Below are 20,732 nucleotides of genomic sequence, written 5' to 3'. Positions count from 1 at the left end.
GGCACTTCTGGGTTGGGTATCTATAGAGGCCCTGCATGAAATTATTGATTGGCTCCAAACAAAGAATTTGAACCGGTGTCCTTCACCGTAGTTATGGCGGAGTACAGTCCATTCAATCAAATGTTGTCATCAACTTATTTGATCATAGTGCAGGGTTATGTGTGTGAGACGAACTGTCACGGTAGATTGCAATCATGCTTTTGTTGAATGCATTTGAGTAGTCTGCCATATTTACGGGATGATACGTCACATGCAATGCTTCTATAGATTCTATAGAATTTAAGTATGATATATTTTCGATGGTAATATATTTTCACTTTCAAAGTTTGTAGTTTTCATAATTGCAATTTCTGAATATTATATAAAAAGCGGGAATAAGTCTATAAATGTAAGAGTATCGGATCATTTTGAATGTTAATAAATCTAAACGCATGGCGGTAGACACCGCGATATCAGGGATTGCCTTGATTCCTGCAGTAGCTTTTATGAATAGAATACAATAGTGGATACAATAGCGGATACAATAAGCGGAACAATAGATCTCTCTTACGGGTAAATAAACCTCAAATCGCGTTTTGCTAAATTTCACTTCTTCTTTTTCATGAACTAACCGTTATTTCATTAAGTAACCGTTATTTTTAAAACTTGGCAAAACCTCGACGCGAGGTTTTTAATATCTTACAAGCACTCTTTACTCAACATAATTCAAGTCCTTCCACCACCTGCAAAATATGGGGCATGCAGGTTTGTGTAACATGCAGGCCTTGCCGTCTAGATTTTAAAGGCGAGTGGTCAACCACTCGCTAACACGAGTGGTCAAATCACACTTTTGTTGTATGTAATGTTCGAGTCACTCTCTAGGTCCGAAAGATCATTAATTCATACCAATATGAACCACCTACAAACTACTGACACCTTCTCTTTCTTTTTCAGGGATTAAGGCTATAATTTAATTACGTTAAATTGAATGAAATGGTTGGAAGTTTGAGTCATAATAGGTTTTGTCCATGCAATATAGCGATCATCACTGACATGACTGATGCAAGTTTAAAGCTTACTCATACGATATGGCATGGAAATGTTTGCAAAAAAAATTGGAGGGGCGTTTATTAGAGGGGGACTGTTTGTTATAGACAAGACAGTCTACCTCCAGGTTCATTGTACTAGTGCTATATAAATAGCCCCAAAACCTTGTACACATATGCCGTAGTGTTTTGGGCCAAAACACTGGTGGTCACTGTTTTGACTAAATGTGCCCGACTAACCCTAACACCTTTCAGGTGTGTTTGGTCGGAGGTAAATCTATGTGCTGAGCGCCCCCCACTGTAGCGGACGCACCCAGCTTGCAGGGTTTGAATTCAAGGCGGTATTCATTACCTGTGTTCTATCTCTGAGCATATCAAAGAGAATCTCTGTATTGAAGATAGCCTGGTCATCTGAGTAGTCGTTCATTGCCTGCATTAAGAAGTAGAAATACTGATTGGCAAAGGTCAATCAAAATACATTTGGGATATTCCAGTTAAAATCCAAACACCTCTTATGAAAGACATCATCTCAATCTTCCACACAGGAAGAGTACATTTCAAACGAAGTCACTCAATCAGGTAAACCCATTTAAAATTCTCAACTCCTGTGTGGAAGATTAAGGTCATGTCTTCAATAGGGGATAATGTGTGGATTTCAATTGGAATACCCCAATACAGTTACAAGTCATAGTATGTTGATAATGAAATTATCAAGCTTTAACCGCATTGGCAAATCACATAACGCATTTGTGTAGGTTTTATTTGAGAATAGAGTTTTGGTTAACTCCATGAGAACTACCTGCCTATTATTGGTCATAAAGAAGTTTTCATTATCAATTGGACCAATCAGCAACATTGTTAGAATAATATCACCACACAAAACACTGGGGTGGATTATTTGCAAAGCTCCATTCTGATTGGTGATTAAAATGATGATATCATGTAATTGACCAATTAGAGGCAATGTTAGATCGGCAGGTAGTGCTCAGGGGGTTAAGATTTTAAAGTTTTATTACCAGCGTTCGAAATAAGTGGTTGTCCGGTTGTCCGGGACAACCACAATGAACGTCGGACAACCCAAAATGCTGACGGCAGTTGTCCGAGGGACAACCATAAAAATGTGTACCAATGTTACAGAGTAAGCTTACCATAAAATGCATTGCATAAATCTTGAAATGTTCAGAAGAAATCATGACTAAAAATGTTGTTTTCCCATAAATTTGTAGCAAGTATTTTATAAACATCATCATAATCATGATAACCTTGGCCTTTACTAGACTCGCTGAGTCTCATGGACGCCGTTCCTATGTCCATCAGACTCGTATTTCCCATTTTGGATGTCAATGGGAAATACACACTTAACGATTTGCGCCGGTTAGAAACTTGAAACAAAATTCTTTAAAATTTCATCAATGTATATAAAAGTGGTACCAACCGTATTGTGCTTGCTAATTTAAGACTCGGTTGAAACAAAATTGAGGATCGAAAGCATTTTAGTGTCCAAAAGGCAAAATTATCGTCAAAGTTCTGCGAAATCGGCACCCTTGCGAAGGGTTCAGAATTGAATCGAACGAAAATATCCGATCTTTGCGATCAAAAACACAAAATTACAACTTTAAGCATACTATTGGCAAAAGACATTATTACCAAACAATACAGAATAGAAAATTTGACATCATTTTCTCAAAATATTGAAAAAATTTGCTCACTAGACATCGACAAAGTACGCAATCCAATTCCCCTCCAAACGCGTGGGAAACTGAAAGTGCGATAATCGTGACTAGCCTTTACCAGGTGTGCAATATCAATCGGTGCAGGGAAGTGAGACGGTGCACCACGGTACACAAGCAGCTATAGCACATGGCCGGGCCGGCCCCTGGAAAAACCTCATGACCTGATCAGAGTGACCTGACCTCTGACACAATCTCTGACATCACCAGGTTTCAAGACCCCTAAAGCTATACCTGACATGCATAAATAATTAGTTTCAAAATGGGTATTTTGAAACTAATTATCTGGGAAAACCAATGAGCTCATGAATAATTAATGAGACACTTTATCAATGGACATCATGTTTACGTCTTTTGACTTGAAAAGAATGAATTCTGCCCGGGGGAATTCTGATGCTTTTAAGCATAAAATCCAGCACAAATATGAATTTATTGATGATAAATAAATGATGAACATGTTACATGTAACCTGTATTTTCTTGGATATATTTGATATTTTATAATAGCAACAAGGTGAGTTTGGGAAAGGTGTGTGACATGTGAATACTGACGGCAGTATATGTTTTTTTTTTTTTTTACTTAATTTTTTACGGCACAAAAAGTTCATATAAATTTCGGACAACCAAAAATATTTTCGGACAACCAAATATCTTTTTGAGGTTGTCCGGCGGACCCCACTAAAGATTGCAACAAAACAGATGACATTTGTGACAAATTGTGAGAAGAAACTGCAATAATATCTCATATACTCACATCTGTACATTGCAATAAGCTCTTCATATTATCCAGGATGGTGCCCTGTTCAAGATCTACCGTCTGGTGTTTCTTGGCTCCATAGATAACCATAGTACACTCTTCACAGGAATACTTGCACATCAAACCAAGCAGAAGACCAATTTCTAACACCTACAAGTCATACACACATAGGGATGGTTATTAGGCTAAGGCAAAGATGTAAGAAAGAGGAGGTTGATCCAGGTATCCTCAAATAAAATATGTGTGAGACCGCCCATTCAAAGTAAATGATGAAATCACCTATTTAGCCGCTTAACAATTAGAATACCACAATGGGGTTTGAACCCTTGAGGTGTGTGATACGCAAGTTACAGATAACTACTTTTAGGGATATAGGTCAGTGCTTGTATTTCATTATGCCATGCATACCTTGTTTGTACTCATTTTAATGCATTTTTCATGCTGATTCCAAATGTGGACATGAAAATGTACTATTCTGACATTTTTTTAATTAAAAAATATCTTGAAATTTATTGTCTGCAGTTGACAGCTGCATAGAGAGAGTTAATGGCACTGTAAGTCCTCCAAGTTAGTTGTTAAGGTCCATTCATACTACACCGCAATTGCTTTGCGATGCTGTGCGTTGCTGCTGCATCATACTACAAAATACTGATTGCGGTATCACAATAAAGTTAAATACATTTTAACTTGGAAATGTGGCGAGTTGCGGCAAAAAAGTAAATGATATATCGGCAACGCAACGCAACGCAATTGCAACATAGTATGAACAGACCTTTAGTCAGTTACATATTACAGAAAGAGGATCCTCTTACCGTTCTTGGTTGTCCCAGCCCTCTGGCAGATGTACATGGCTTATTCATGCTGGCTCCTACATTGCAAAATAGTAGAGTGGTCCCTCGTATCGGTGATACATTGTAGCAGGTGGCTATCTTGACAGACACATCCAGCGCTTTACGATAGCGCTTCAGGGTGTTAAGGTCGTACTTGATTTCACTGAATTCAGAATGAAATGAAGGAAAAAGATATTGATTATCGGCCTCAAAGAATTGGTATATCATGTGATGAGCCAATCAGAGATATGGTAAGAATAGTCAGTAGGGCTTAATGGGATTCTGCTTAAAATTGCCAAAAGTTCTAAATGCTCTATTTTGATTGGCTGCTGAGATGATAATATTATGTAATGAACCAATCAGGAGCTCTGTAAGAAAGGAGGGGTGATATTGTAACAGATAGCTTGACAGAGACTTATTTTGATTGGTCAATAAGTTCAAGATGAACTACTATAAAAGTGGAAATTTTCACGCCACATTTATTTTCGCCCTTTTCTCATTCCAAGCTGCTCCCGCGAAAATAACAATTCACAAATATATGCCTTTTGTGTTTAGGTCAATGTAAGGAAACTTAAAATGTGAATTTAAAAACAAGGGAAACAGTTCAAAATGGCAAAGCGCAAACAATTAATCGCACAAAAATTTCCACTTTTTCAGTATCATAGCTAAGATTGCATTTGTCCTTTTCCATTATGTACTACACACCAAACATTATCAGTACAGTACCTTTATTAGCCTACATCAAGATGAACTATCACAGCTAAGATCAGTTACACATATAGATAGTTTGCCTTTAATACTTACACTTGTTTTTTCCCTTTTCCACCCCCTGCTCCTCCATATCCTCCCCTTCCTCCTCCTCTTCCACGTCCTCGTCCCCGTCCTCTTCCTCTGTCTCTCGCCATATTCCTCTTCTCTGCTTTTGATGGGGCATATTCGGCTTCAGCCTCTGAAAAATTACAAGTACTCAACATATTATATGGTCATTTCTTGGCGACCTTGATTGGCCATCTCTCCAGGACAGAAGGTCTGCAGCTCGTCTCGCACTTATGTACAAGATTACACAAGAACTTGTCGACATACCCAGTGACCAGTTCCTTATGCCGGTGACCCGACAAGGCCTTCGCCCCAAGAACTCACAAAATTATCAAATACCTCACTGCCACACAAACACCTATAAGAACTCATAATTCCCACATACTATAAAGGAGTGGAATAATCTAACTGACAATATCATCACATCTCAAAGTGTTAAGAGTTTCAAGGTACAACTGCAGATGCATCAGAACCTCAACTAACCAGCATAACCCCTGCACATGCCTGGCTTATATGCTCAAAGTTTGAGCCCTGCCAGTAACCTAGAAGAAGAAGTGTGGGCCACTGGAAACAGTGTATGACAAATAAAGAGTTGTATAGTGACCTTCCAAAGTTATCAGACAAGATCAGAGAAAGAAAGACTCTGTTTGCTCGTCACTGCTATAGAAACAAGACAGAATCTGTATCTAAACTGGTGCACAGGATTCCGGAGAATGGAAAAAGAAAAACAGGAAGGCCTGCTTCAACATATGTCAACATTCTAAGACAAGACACCGTATTTGAATCTACTGACATGGCAACAGCAATGCAAGAGAGGATCATATGGAGGACCATTATAGTTTATGGATACCACTCGACATATGCAGGCAGACAGTGATTGAGCATATACAAACATATTTTACATGTTACATCCATTATAGAATCAGTGTTCTTCAACAAGTTTCAAGTTGCAGAAAGCAACTTTTCCAGGCATTGTTGACATGGTGCCTTCAGGAGAGAATGTTTCCTATTATACTAAGACTTAACTTTTCAGATGGATTGTATGTTTGAAAGTGCTAAATTAACCACTCAGCATGCTGTTTCAGAAACTCAATCATTAAAACTCGTAAATGAATCGTTTCTGAGTTTGATTGACGGGTGACTTCAGACTCAAACTCTTCTTTTTAATTCTGTCTCCGATTATACATGTATGTTTAATTTAAGAATAGTACCGTGCTATATTTTTACTGTATACAAAATATCTAACCAAGTGTTATCAACACATAAAACAAGCCCATATTACCTGCTCTGTTTACCCATCCTACCTGCTCTGTTTAACTGCTTCTCCATCTGACTCAACACCTCATATGCTGAGAAGAATCGGAAGGGAAACTGCTTGCTATGGATGACAGCGCCCTCATCGGTCAGTTTCCTGATAACCCATGTGTGGTACTTGGGTCCGATTCCTGCTTGGATCATGTTGCGCAGATTACGCAGCATGGCCATGAAAGGAAGCTTCTTGTGGTCTGTTGATTAATAAATTCAGAAATAACAGAAATAAACACACATCTGTAATTACTGATTACACTATGATGATATCAGAGGAGATAATTTACTCTTCCCAGAATCCTTTGCAACAAATGACATTCCTATTGCTTTGCACAGGTTCCATTTGTTTTCATGTTGAGAATAGACTGGCTAAGCATGGTTTGATAGCCAAGAAATACACATCTTTTGCAAGATCTGGATGTGCTCTGTTCATTGAGGTACTTTTTGCACAAGATAGCAAATCCCCCGGGAGCAAATCAGTACAAAAAATTGAAATGGCAGAAATGCATTGTGGATAGTATAAAATATCTTCTTTGTGGTGATATATCAAGATGTCTCTTCTTTTATCATTTTCGAAGCCTTAACCGCATGAGAACTACCTGCCGATTGGCCAAAAAGAAGTTTTCATTATCAATTGACCCAATCAGCAACATTGTTAGAATAATTTCACCACGCAAAAAAATTGGGGTGAATTATTTGCAAAGCTCCATTCTGACTGGTGATTGAAGTGAAGATATCATGTAATTGACCAATCAGAGGCAGGTATTGCTCAGGGAGTTAAAGTAGTCTCATGAGACAGGTACTCTACTCGATATGTGGTAGACCTATTAAACCTATGACAATTTTGACCATATTTTGAAACCTACATGAAAAATGCATTCCATTGAGCCATTTTTCAGGCAAAGCTTGATATAGGCATTACCATATTGAGGAAGATCTAAAATTTGATGTTTTTCTTTTTCTTTTAAAATTTATTACCATTTTTTAGACTTGCATATACAAATCATTCAACTCACCTATGAGTTCTTCCCATGTAGAAGCCTTATTCCCTTTCATAGACACTTGAGTCTCCCATGTCTCAGGTATAGGTAGCTTCATACGCTTACCAGCTCTGTCAGCATCCCATGTGTCTGGTAACTTACTCTTATAGAAACTCTCCAAATCTTCTGGGTACCTGAAAAGTGACCAAGTAATGATTTCAAATTGTGCAAAGCACTTTGCTAGTTCTTGCTACTCTAGTTTAACCCTAACGTGACCAAAAGCTACAAAAAGCTACAAGGGCAAGAAACTGCGAGCGCAAGTATTCCATGTGATGCGATTGCGTCATCATGTGAAAGCACATATGGTTGTGGAAAGCTTGGCCGGGCGAGACAATCCCCCTTGGCAAGGTATGGATGTGAGCGTGTCTAGCACCCGAGGTCCCGAGGGGTGGGGGATCAAAACCGCACCCGAGAAAATGAAAATTCTCTTCATCTTCTTCCATTCTTCCTTCCTTCCTTCTTTCCTTCCCCTCCGCCAATGAGCCTCAAAGGAGTTAGGATTAAAGGATAGTGTTAGACTTAAATGTATACTATGCCCTATAGCCCTGCTTATACTAAATAGGCAGAACTCATAATACTGCAAATTAAAATCTGTAAGGGATGGCTTCAAAACCAAACTACCATTTTGATGTCTGCTTCACATACTGTCATATCTCAAAAGGCTGCCTTGTGTGATTTTTTTCATCATTGTCATCTAACTGTGATGAGATACACTGTAAAATTAATTTTTTTAAACTTTTTATAACTATTCTATGTCCATTCATAAATGAAAGCAACATTCTGAAATATAAAATGATAATATGAAATATTACAATGATAATAAAATTCATGCAAGGCAGTCTTTTGTATGTGATGCAGACGATGCATTGTTATTGTTTCTATTGTTTAATTGCTACAATATAACACAGCACTTCTGCCAGTTACAGATGAAACTATAGCTTAAACCATTTTTTATCTTGATGAGGCAGTGACGTTAACACATTGAGGCAGCTATGCGGTGTCTATAAATGTGTGTGGGGGTGTGTGTATGTGTGTAGGATTTGAGCGTACACACATGATTTGAAGCTGCATCCAATTATATGTGCACCAACTCATTGCCTTGTCAAAGCAAACTAGAATTACGAGGTTCGTAATTAAGGTGGCCCCCACAAAACTATACACCACATGAGGCCATCATATAATATCACGATACCAAGTTTGAAATTGATCAGTGATTGCGTTTAAGCTGGAGAGCGGATTAATGAATTTGCTTCTGCCCGGACAAACAAACAAACAAACAGGCAAGGAAACAAACAACCATCTGGATGATAACATAAGCCCCACATATATGTGGGGGCCAAAAATGGTATAGGACTTCTACTTTTTAATAGGCTGAAGTTCCCATACCACTTACCTCTTTCCTAATAAGGACATGACATGTTCGACTGGCTCTATGATGTGAAGTTTACGAATCAGTTGTTTCAGTGTGAATGTAACAGCCTCATGTCTCTCCTCATCTTCTCCATCAGAATCAACATCAACATCATCGTCCTCTTCCACTAGACCACCCAGTAGCATAGCATCCGTCTCAGTCTTCTCCTTCTCTGTCTCCTTGCTGGGATATTTGTTTTGAATTGCTGCTTTCTTGGGTTTCTTTGCCTTGTTGTATTTAGCTGTATGAATTTTATGAAAAGAATGTGTGAAAACAAAATATCAAGTAAGATCAGTATACTGCAATTTTTTTTGTTACTGGAAAAATATGGCTCCTGCCATCCCATTCACAAATAATCTCCAATTTTCACAAATATGACACAGTAAATTTGCCATGGAAAATGTTCTCCAATAAAAAGGTATTTCTATCAGGCAGCATAAAATCTCTCACTTTCTAGCTGCAGAATATTCTTTCAAATTACATTTGTTTCAAACCAAGCAAGTGTTGAAGTACATAATGTCAACTCATATGCACAGGGGGGGGCATGTAACCATTAAGCGATCACATTCACACCACTAGATCGGGTTCAGCCAATCTGACTGAAAAAACAACAACAGTGTTTTCATTCGCAGAACCACGCCTGGTTGGTCCAAATGGAAAACAAAATTGGAATGAAGGCTGATGTGGCCATCTTTTGTGATAGTTGTGCTTTATGGATGTTTTTATCAAAGCATAAAATAATGTTACAATTTTTGAAATTTTAGGTACATTCTTGTTTTTTTCATGAAATATAGTCACAACATAGAGGCGCTTTGCTGTAAGATTAGTATGATTTATGTATACCGTGAAAATTCAAGCAGTTCATCTACCAAAACATTAGGCAAAATGGTGTTTAAAATGCACCATGAGAAAATGATGACTTCTTCTGTACCTTTTAACACATAAAAGAATAGGAACTTGATTTGGTGGTGTGATCCTGTAAGGTTTATCGTATTTGGACGTAATTCCTTCATACACAAAACTAATATGTTGATTTTTAAAATGTATATACTACATGTGTGAAGATCTATTCATCTCACAAGTTACAATGGATTATTCCATTTGAAATCCTTACACCTATGGAAGACATGACCTTAATCTCCCACACAGGGAGTGTGAATATCAAATGGAGTCACCCATTCAGTGTCGTCTGCTCCAAAATGGGCTATTCCAGTTGAAATCCATACACCCTGAAGACATGACCTTAATCTTCCACACAGTGTATTTCAAATGACATTTGTGTGAGATTAAGGACATGTCTTCCACAGAGCACACCGTCATCATCCCTATATCTTCGTGTTAAAAATTGCCGTGATAGTACGATGAATCCTCACGTTTTTCAACAACTACGCATAGTGATTTTGTTCGAGGTAGGCCGTGCGACTCAGGCTAAGCATACAATTTGAGATTTTGAGAGCCGCCACACTGTTTCTATTCTATGTTTTCGCATGATCAATATATGGCTGGCCGTAACCGCCACAACGTGGAGCTGCTACGCGTAGCTTACTTTTCGCTTCGATCATGTTAGATCTTTTCATTACGCGGAGCCAGTGGATGCATCCTCGTTCCAGAGAGAGAAAACTCTTGCCAAAATTAATGTTTACTATGGGGATTTTAAATGAATCGATTGTAAATAAACCACGACCAGTTGTACAGGATCAATACCATTGTTTGATTAGTGTATAGTCAATGTTACCTTGCATGCATGTGTCATGTGTGTGGCGTGTTTGTTTGTTTGTTTGTCTACTGTGTCAGGCCAGGATCACCGACACCCACGGTACTGATACTCTCATACTATCACGGTGATCATATTGTTGAATGTTGTTGACTTTAAAATAATCATGATGCAGTCATGTCTACAGTAGAACTCACCACGACCTTTGAAGGACTTAAACCCTATTAAAAGCTATAAAACCAAGATAACACTCAATGAAAACAGCTCAACTATGCTACATCAGATCTTCTCTGGTTAAATACACACTGCACTTGTGTCTGTTTTACCTGTGCAATGAGCAATGAGCTGGTATTATAGTTTCAGTTGGGTGAACGATTATAAAGCGAACGCAAGGTAACAATACTGTGGGCTTTTGTTTACTTAAATGAGACAATAGTCTGCTTATTGTTAACCAGCGTTCTTGAAAATGAGAAGCTTAATGACTTAACACGGTTTAGAAATAATTTCTTCATATTTTTTGGTGTTATCTGTCGTTTACATATCCTTCCTAAAACACTAAAGTACCAATATTACCAAACACCTAAATTAGCTAAAAATGTAGGACATGTTACAAAACTATATTTTCTAGAATTTCAGAGAATACTTTAAATATTGGCCGGTTATTTTTTACACAGTGACATCAACTAGGCAATGGCCTATACTTCTAACATACACTATTTGTAGAGGTCATGCGTCAATGGTGAGCGCACTGAGTATTGTGTATAGGAAAACGGACAGTAACTACAGTATGTATGGCCTACTAGGCCTACTAGTATATAAAGTAAATCCGAACTGGTTTGCAGTTTGCTGAAGGTCGAATTCCGCAGGGACACCGCGCAAGTTATACAAATTAGCTCCCGGCGATACACTGCAGATCGCAGAACTGTGTGCATAGTTTACCACCACTCTGCCTAGCTATATAGTTATGTACAATACTGTATGAGTTTCTTATGAGTGCATGTCCATCTTAATAATAAGTCAGTTCGTACTTTTCATAAACTACTTTTTGAATCATAACTTTCGTGACCGAGGATATCTTGCAACTACGTGGACGCTTCGTCTGGCAAATTCTTAATGAATAAATTCGCTTCACGTAATGAGTAAGTCGTACTTAATTAGTCAGTTTTACCTCCGAGTAATGAAAAACTCTAACATGATCATGATTGGTCAATTTGGCTCCACGGAGCAAAAAAGTCAGCTTCTGCCAGTAGCAGCTCCACGTTGTGGCGGTTGCGACCTACCATATCAGTATCCCATATGATATTTCTATTGCAAGAAAATTTTATTTGTTGTCAGGGTTTATCTTAAATACACTAACTGGAAATTAAATACACTAATTAGTGAGGACCGGTATTTTGCTGTGGATATGTTTAACTGCAATTTGCGGGTAAAAATTTGAAATCCTGAGTAAAAATTGTGATCATATTCAACTCTTTGAGAAAAATTTATATAAAAGAATGCATGTAAAATCCAGCTGCAATACAATGTACATTATTGACACACTATCACTCTCTTTATCTACGGCAATAATAGAATATCGATTTCAATCGAATTGAATACGATGCTCAGTTTTGAGTTTGTAGTTGACTACTAAGCGACCTAAGCGATCGATTGCTAGCCAATCAGATAGAACTCCTTTTCTTGCGTTCGGTGAAATACCAGTCGCCCGTCGCTCACCAACGGAGTATTAAGTTTATATTTATCGTATAGGAAGTCGACACTGTGCAGAGTGTATGGATTGCAACTGTAATAGCTCAAGCATCTTGAGATGACTCTGTGTGACATGAAGTCTTTCATCTTGCACTCACTCGCCAACCAACAAACTCTTTTACTCACCGAGTTGGTATTTATCAAAGTCAGGGAACTTGGCCACCATGACTTTACGCAGGGCTGTAGGCAAAGAGCCATAATTAATGGACTTGTCGTAGAAGGTCTGGAAGAAATAATAAATACAACATGGAACATTAATAAGGCATGCATGGTTTTTAGCAAAATATGAGTGAAAAATTGCATTATCGCATATCTTGAGCACTCACTGTTATTTTAGCTCATTAAACTGCATTTGTTATTTTAAATCAATGAAATACAAAGATTACAAAACTGTTGTATATGAAAATGGTACGCGCAATTTGCATCAAACAAAATGCCAATTGATCTGTGTATGTTACCTTACTCTATTAATATGTTTAAAATAATTATGCTCACAGCATTTCCTAAAGTCAAGAAAATGCCTTTCCATGGCATCATTTTATCCCAGCGAGGGAGAATATGTCTTTGCTATGAAATAAAATTCAAGATCTTCAGAGTACAGTATTGATAAGCAATTTATCAAATAAATTTACATTTGACTAAATCCAAACAACAGAGTCAATTTACTAAATTAATACACATTTAACTATTCCTGATTCAAGAAATATACAGCAGAATACAAAAGTGAAATATTGGGCTTCTTAAAAAAAATGGTTAAAAATTCAGTGAATTGTAATTTTTGCTGAACCATGAAATGGTATCAGCCTATATGAGTGAATGTTACTAGCTTACTAGCTTACTTACTAGCTTACTAGCTTACTAACTGACTAACCATTTGGTCTGAAATGGCCATATCTCTAAATGCCACGAAGGTATGACACCATGAGTGGTGTCATACGAAAGAAGAAAACATAAAGAATATAATAAAAATATTTCCAAACGTCAGAGGTCATCCAGGGGTCACAGGGGTCAAAAAGGTCATTTTAACCGAAAATGCTCCGATTCAGCTGAAATTTAAATGCAATGATCCTTATGACATTCTAAACATGCTGAAAATATTTTAAAATTCATTTAAGGTCATTAAGGGGCAATAAAGGGGTCAAAGGTCATGTTTTCAAAATGCTTCAATTGAGCTGAAATTTAAATGCAATGATCCTTATGACATTCTTAACATGTTTTAAATATTTTAAAATTCATTTAAGGTCAAAAGTCAAGTTTTCAGAGACAGAGGTCAAAAGTCAAGTTTTCAAAATGCCAGCTTTCCACGATCAAGGTATATTAAAACAGCAATTAATGAAACAGTCTTATTAAAATTAATACTATCCAGCACAGTATTGCTGCTTGATCAGATCGTCACAGTCATCCGCCTAACTTACCTCGTGCCCTTGCAAAGGGCTCAGTAGCTCTAGTTTATTTTATATTCTTTACTTTTCCTCTTTCATTGACACCACTCGGGCGGTCATACCTTCGCAGCATTTCGAGATTATGTCCATTACAGACTCCGGGTGACTGTGGTATAGGCCTACCACAATATACTTTTCATTTCATTTCATATTTCATTTCATATTTATTGAAAATAACATCGTGGCAAATAGCCAAATTGCGTCACTTTTTACAATATATTAAAACATCAAAAAATTATTTACTATTATTATACATAAAAGTTATTAAAATACATATTACAAGAAATGAACATAAGAAAAACATATAATATTCAGAATTATATTGCACATAATTATAAAAGCTTATCTCCACACTCACCCCATCACACCACACTCACACACACCCACCCCTAAGCACACCTCTTACTCCCAAACACAGTGACCACAAATAATACTAGCCACACACCAAATCAAATAAGCATCAAAAAGCATAAAAGAAACACAAAATTATATTGCACATAATTATGAAAGCAAACCCTTAACTAATCTTATATCCACACTTATCCTCACAAACACACCCCCACTCACTCTTGAGCGCACCTCTTACATGAACTTCCAAACACAGTCACCCTAAATAATATGCATACATACCAAGTCACTCAATACACTCATATTCACTGTCATACCCATACCATAAAAATTGTCACATCAAAATAATTAAATTAAATTGCATCAAATTGTTAAACTGCATCAATGGGTGAAACAAAACATCAATTTTAAGCATTAAGTAAGTTGATGAAGTGTGGAATTGGACTCTTTCTGAACCGCTCAGTTCTACAAGGTAAACGAGTGATGGAATTTGAATTTGCGCAATTCTCTGCCATGCATAGAACGCCTTGTAGGGGAATGAGATTGGTCGACGATCACATTTTGGCAGAGACTGAGCAAATTTAACACTGTGATTTTTCCTACGGTCAGAAAGAGTCTGAATTCCACATTCTTCAATTGCATCAGTATATGAGTTGTATTTCTTGCCAAGTATTATTTTGCAAGCCCTTTTTGCACTCTTTCAAGAGAATTAACCTGTTCACATGTCAAAGACGAATCCCATACAACATCACCATATTCTAACAATGGCCGTACATAGCCTTTGTAAATAACTGCAAGTTCATCAGATGTAAAACCAAATCTTTTAAGAGTACGGAGCATATACATGCGGCTATTGGTTTTTTTTAGCATTTCATTAATTTGTTTGTCCCACTTCAAATCATCCTGTATCCAAATGCCAAGAATTTTAGCAAATTTAACAAACTGAAGAGGCACATCGTCAATAGACACAGTGGGAGCAGGTGGGTCATTCATGAAACAAACCTGAAGCCCTTGACACTTGGATGGATTTAGTGTCAAATTATTATTTTTGACCAATCAACAAAACTGTTCAGATCTTTTTGCAGCGTACTCTTGGTAGGATAGGATACATTTGATGCCAAAGATAGGTCATCTACATACTTCCACACACTAGCATCAGCATCTGATGCTGCATCATTGATAATGATTTGGAAACCCAAAGGGCCCATTTTTGTGCCTTGTGGCAACCCCCCATTTAAGTTTTTGTAGTCAGATAAAGTTTGGTTATATCTGACACACTGTTGTCTACCAGAAATGAAACTACAAATCAAATACTGCCGAATCCACATGGTTCAGCTATGGTGCGGTTATCGCTCTAGTTAAAAGCATCGTAATGTACCAGATCTCTGACTCCCCATTACTCTATTTTAAGTCATACTTGACAACTAACTTACTTGATAAAGTTCAGCTACACTAGCCCAATCTGATGGTAGAGCAATGGAATTTTTGAAGTATTTCTTCAGGTATGGTCGGCATTCACGGCGGTTAGCTGCTAGCGCCAACAAGAAATTGGCTGTACTCCTGATGTTCAGTTCCTTACGGGTGTACAGGGCAACCTGGGTGTAATAAACATATAGTAAAGATTTGATATTACATGAAGAACTGTTGAAAATGTTGGTCTTATAAAAAAAACTCACCTCATATCAACTCAAATGACTGTAGTCACATTTAGATTTGTATTTGATGAGGTGAATACCAAGTTTTAGATTACATCCGGGGGGAGGGGTTCTCAAGGATTTTCTAAAGTTTGTTCGTGTATTGATAATGCATGCAGTTGGGTGCAATGCTTACGCTAGTTGTGCGTTGTGTAATGCGTGACTGGCACACGTTTATGTGAATTTATGCAAGCGCGAGTTGGGACTTGATTGATATGTGCAGTAACAAAAGCCGAATAATTTCTGCCTTATATAAGCCGAACAAACTTTAGATCCAGGGTTCCTGGAGGTAACCCCTAGCGGGACCACATTTTTATAAAAACACACCCTTAGCAGGACCAGATTTCTATAAAAACATACCCCTACAAGACTAGCTTTCACCAGGAGTTTTGGTGAAAGTCCTCCCCACAAAGACAAAGTGCACAAAAATATGACAATTATTGTACCAGAATTGACTTTTGAAAGTCAAAAAGTCACATTTTGTTCTTATTTTTGTCCAAAATACCAACAAATGAGATACGTGGGCATGGAATCAGAAAATTTGATACCTCCCCCCTTTGGAGACTAGAAGAGGTGAATTTAATATCCCTAGCAGGACTAGAAGAGATTTTTGAAAATTATATCCCTGGGTTTTTATACCATCAAAACAGAACAGAGCTCCTCCCATGGCCCGTAGAGCCTCATATGGGCTCATTATCATGGAAGATCAGCTTTGTGTCTGCACACGTCAAGCTTGGTAGTCACTTACGCGCCCCATTACATGTACTATAGTTAAGTTAGCACACTCTTACAGTTCACTAGATCTATTATTACATGTACACACCCTTTTGGCATGGTTCACTGTTCATCACAAACATAGACCTGACCGATTATACATCCAGAATTATTTTTGTATGGCCAAATTTCTGGGAAGCACTCAATGAGTTGGGTTAAGGGTTAGGGTTTAAATAAGTAGAACTGAACCTGGGAGCTTCTGTCACAAACCTTGAGAAGGAATTCTGGATCATGCTGAATGACTACGTCCACTTGCTCTATCAGTTGTACCCTGGTTGCATCATGTCTATTATCAAATGATGGACCACCTATCAGGGAAGCACTCACAGAGTTGATGAACAGATTCTGTTGAAGAAATGGTAACAGGAAATGAAATATATTTACATGTGTGCAATATACGTATCTACCGCTGTAAAAAATTGAAAATTTGGATAAAGTGAATCGTAATTTTTAATGCGATGCAAGCAAAGCAAGTTGGATGCAAATCATACAAAATATGTTGATTTTTATTTCTACACGAAGGCTGCAGTGGAAGAAGTACCTAACTGTAAACATTGGGCTATTCCAGTTAAAATCCATACACCCCCTATGCATTAGCGCCAATCCGGCTTGAAATGTGTGGGGGGGGACCATTTGCCGAAAGGTGGAGGTGACACCGGCCCCCCGTGCCCCTATGGAAGACATTACCTGTCATCTCCCAGTAAGGGGTGTAGATTTCAAATTGAATCACTCATTCAGGTAATCTTATTTGAAATGCACACTCCCTGTGGAAGATTAAAGCCACGTCTTCCATAGGGAGTGTATGGTGTCAAGTGAAAGGTCAAAGAAAATGTAGGTAGTGTTTTCAGTAATAGGGACTGTTTCTAGATCCTTCACTCTTTTGTTTAAAGTGGTATTTTGTGATTTTATCATCTTTTTTATAGTATGGTTTAATAGATTATATATCTATGAAAACAGCTTATTTACAATATTTCAGTTGTATCGGACATGAATTTGTGAGTTAACGGTACCGTACGCATAATTACCGTATTAACAAAGTCATTTTGGGTGGGCGCTTATTTTTTACCTGGTTTTTAGTCATCAATCACCGTCTGAAAGTATTTAGTTACTCTCAGTTAGTGCGCCCTCATATGTGTCTTAATTTAATATTATATTGACAAAATTTTTTTGAGGGTGCACTATAAAGATGGCCGCTGCGCGCCGGCAAAAAATACAAATTTGAGACAGAATTAGCTCAAACTTGGCCTTTTAAAGGCATTTGCAGGTGGTTATTGTGAAGTATTTTTAATATCTATACATCTGCACACTATGAAATAGCATCATAATTTAATTTTGGTGAACATTTTGGATACTTTTGATGCTCAATTTCCCTCATGTATGCATGTAAAATCACTCGACAGATAAGCTTACTGGAAGTATTTTGACAACATTGGATGGGCGGTTAATAATTTCATATTGTGTTTGTTGCAAAGTTGCTGGGTGGGCGCTTATTGGGGCATGGGCGCTTATTGGAACGAATACGGTACATGTATTACAGCATCCCATAGGCTACTATATTATTATTTTGGGCTGTCGAAAGCTTGAAAATACAAACTGGATGATATCTTTGTCAAACAATCTGCTAGGTTTCTGTTGGTATAATAATCTTACAAAAACTGAAAGAAACTCCTGTATATAAAAAAACATGAATACCAAACTTTACCTTTCTGGCGCTAACATCCACAAGTGCCATCTCAAGTGCCAATTCCTCTGCCTCCAATGCTGGGAAACCATCAACCTCATCACCCTCACCTAGACCTTCAAAGTCACCATCCTCAAGATGAAAATCATAATCCGGTAGAGGGATCTCAAATGCTGCTGGAACATCTGTGTGACGTCCATGATGGTCGGTTGGCTTTGTCTTCCTTGCAGATGTTCCATGGAAGAACGACGAAGTGGTTGTGCTGGATGGTTTACTAGATGAAAATTTGCTTGACAAAGATGAACCGAATAAACGACTGGAGGAGAGTGATGTTGATGGTGCAGATGATGACTTACTAGATGACAGATGGAAACTTGATGAGATTCCTGGTTTGGTCAGTAGCAGACTTGTCCCAGATGCTCCTGATATGCCAGACAAAGAGCTGCCATATGGGATTGATCCAGAAAGAAGTGTATGCTGCTTGGTTGATACACCCAAAAGAGGATTTTGCAAAGCACTTTTTAATCCCACATTTTTCTTGGATGCGACTTTTTTCTCCTTTGACGCACCCTCTTTCTTCACCGACTTCTTGTTTGCTTTTTGAGCCATCAACATCGGATTTGACTTGTCCTCTGCCTTTGGTTTCTTTGCTTGGGTACGGAGGCTAGTGGAGGGTGACGATTGTCTTAATGTGAGCAAACCAAGTGATGATGTTGGTTTAGATGATGTGAGTAGACTGGAATGTGATGGTTTGGTTGCCAAGAGAGGGTTGAGAAGACTTGGTTTCTTGTCATCCATCTTCATCTTGACTTGATGTATGGATTGCTATGTGAGGAGACGGATTCTTGAAACTTATCCTATTATCACAACCATTTAGATTCTGCAAAAATAAGATAAAATGTGATAGTGATTTTAATCAATTTTAATGAAAATTGACCTTAATTTTTTATCTATGACCATTGCATTCAAAATCTAGTTGGATTCACTGAAGTAAACACAGCTAATCACGACGGGCGATCGCATCAAAAATGTTGCTAAAATTGCACTTAAACAAAATTTTTGACTGTTCAAACTAGGCAAATTTTACTCAAAAGATAAAGGGTGATGTCAGTTGTCAACTACAAATTTCAAATGTTTGAGGACTTGTTCTCAAGTTGTAGCAGGTGCTAAAGGATGTTTCCAGTGTTAATTGTTTTTGTTATAAATGTCGCAAAATATTAATATTGACAAATTATGTGTAATTTTCAATTTATGGAGCAACGATTTCTTCGTACCGACGGCCAAGTATGTATGTAGCTGTATGTGAATGTACATTAAACACATAAACACATACACAGCACCTGTTGCAACTCCTGCTCGGAGCCAGGAGATTCAATTATTGGAACTGGGTTTTCTACCTACAATGTATGGCACTCTAGCTGAAATACAGTAAGATAGTAAAATGTAAACCTGTATTTTAGCTAGAGCCTCTCGAGCTAGCGGAGGCTATACTCAGATTTCGAACCCTTGCTTGACCTTACAATGCTGAATTCACAGTCCAACCCAATAAACTGCTCGGCCACACTCCCCTCGTAATTTTACTTTACTTTGCACCTCTCTCTTGTTTCTACATCTACATTAGTTCGCAACACAAACTTAAATAACGGGCAAAACAGACACATCATTTATCGGTATGACATTTTCGTATTGGTGCTGCCGTTGTGCAGAGCTATGCCTGCCACTTCCACATACTTGTGCATAATACGGAAGGTCGAGTTGTGCCCATTTAATGTTTAGGCCTATGTTAAACTGTATGTTATACAAATTGTACAGCTATCATTTCTACCCTATGACGAACCGACATACCTGTAAATCAAATAGCCCACAAAAAACTGGTCATCGCTGGTATTTGTCATGAAGAAAAACAACACTTTTTTACGCCGGAACATGTCCAAAACACGTCAGCTGACGTACAAGTGCAAGCCTCCCCACGCATGTACATAAACAAGCCGTGTTCATTGTTAAATTGTCACCTGCAGCTGTTCGCAAGAAAACTTTCTGCATAAAATTACCTGGGGTCGTTATCAGGCCTGAGACACACTGGCGCTAGTTTGAGGACAGTCACTATGAGTTACTAATGTCGGCACATGCAGAAAATGTGTGATGGGTCGCCATTTAGTGACTAGTGCAAGCTAACACAAACAAATTATTGGACTTAATAATCTTTTCAAGTTTTAATAAAACGTGCATCTATCATGATAATATTACATTTTATTATTTGAATTACATAAGCTATGTCAATTTTGTGTCCATGTTAATTTTTATATGGATTTACCTGTGTTGATTTTAAACTGTTGTGAGCGTGGAGCTACATAAACTGGCAGGCGATTACCCACCATGCAATGCGAATACGGAAACGATCCAGTTTAGGATGC

The 20,732-nt window shown here is 37.9% G+C and overlaps 1 protein-coding gene across 1 annotated transcript in view; it reads right to left on the bottom strand.

The window, feature by feature from the left end:
• The window catches only part of LOC140141758 (telomerase protein component 1-like), a 78,715-nt gene that overhangs the window by 55,877 nt on the left and 2,106 nt on the right, over window positions 1-20,732 (bottom strand). Inside the window, 11 exon segments of the mRNA XM_072163626.1 lie at window positions 1,378-1,455; window positions 3,509-3,661; window positions 4,324-4,504; window positions 5,146-5,290; window positions 6,462-6,662; window positions 7,482-7,639; window positions 8,899-9,157; window positions 12,506-12,602; window positions 15,603-15,764; window positions 16,848-16,982; window positions 18,340-19,198. Of these exon segments, the coding sequence (XP_072019727.1) occupies window positions 1,378-1,455; window positions 3,509-3,661; window positions 4,324-4,504; window positions 5,146-5,290; window positions 6,462-6,662; window positions 7,482-7,639; window positions 8,899-9,157; window positions 12,506-12,602; window positions 15,603-15,764; window positions 16,848-16,982; window positions 18,340-19,122 (2,352 nt within the window). The 5' untranslated portion in view covers window positions 19,123-19,198.

The sequence above is a fragment of the Amphiura filiformis genome, chromosome 20, assembly GCF_039555335.1.
Source record: "Amphiura filiformis chromosome 20, Afil_fr2py, whole genome shotgun sequence".
In the NCBI taxonomy this organism is placed as follows: Eukaryota; Metazoa; Echinodermata; class Ophiuroidea; order Amphilepidida; family Amphiuridae; genus Amphiura; species Amphiura filiformis.
The sequence above is the reverse complement of the archived record's forward strand: the minus strand, read 5'-3'. Positions and strand labels throughout refer to the sequence as shown.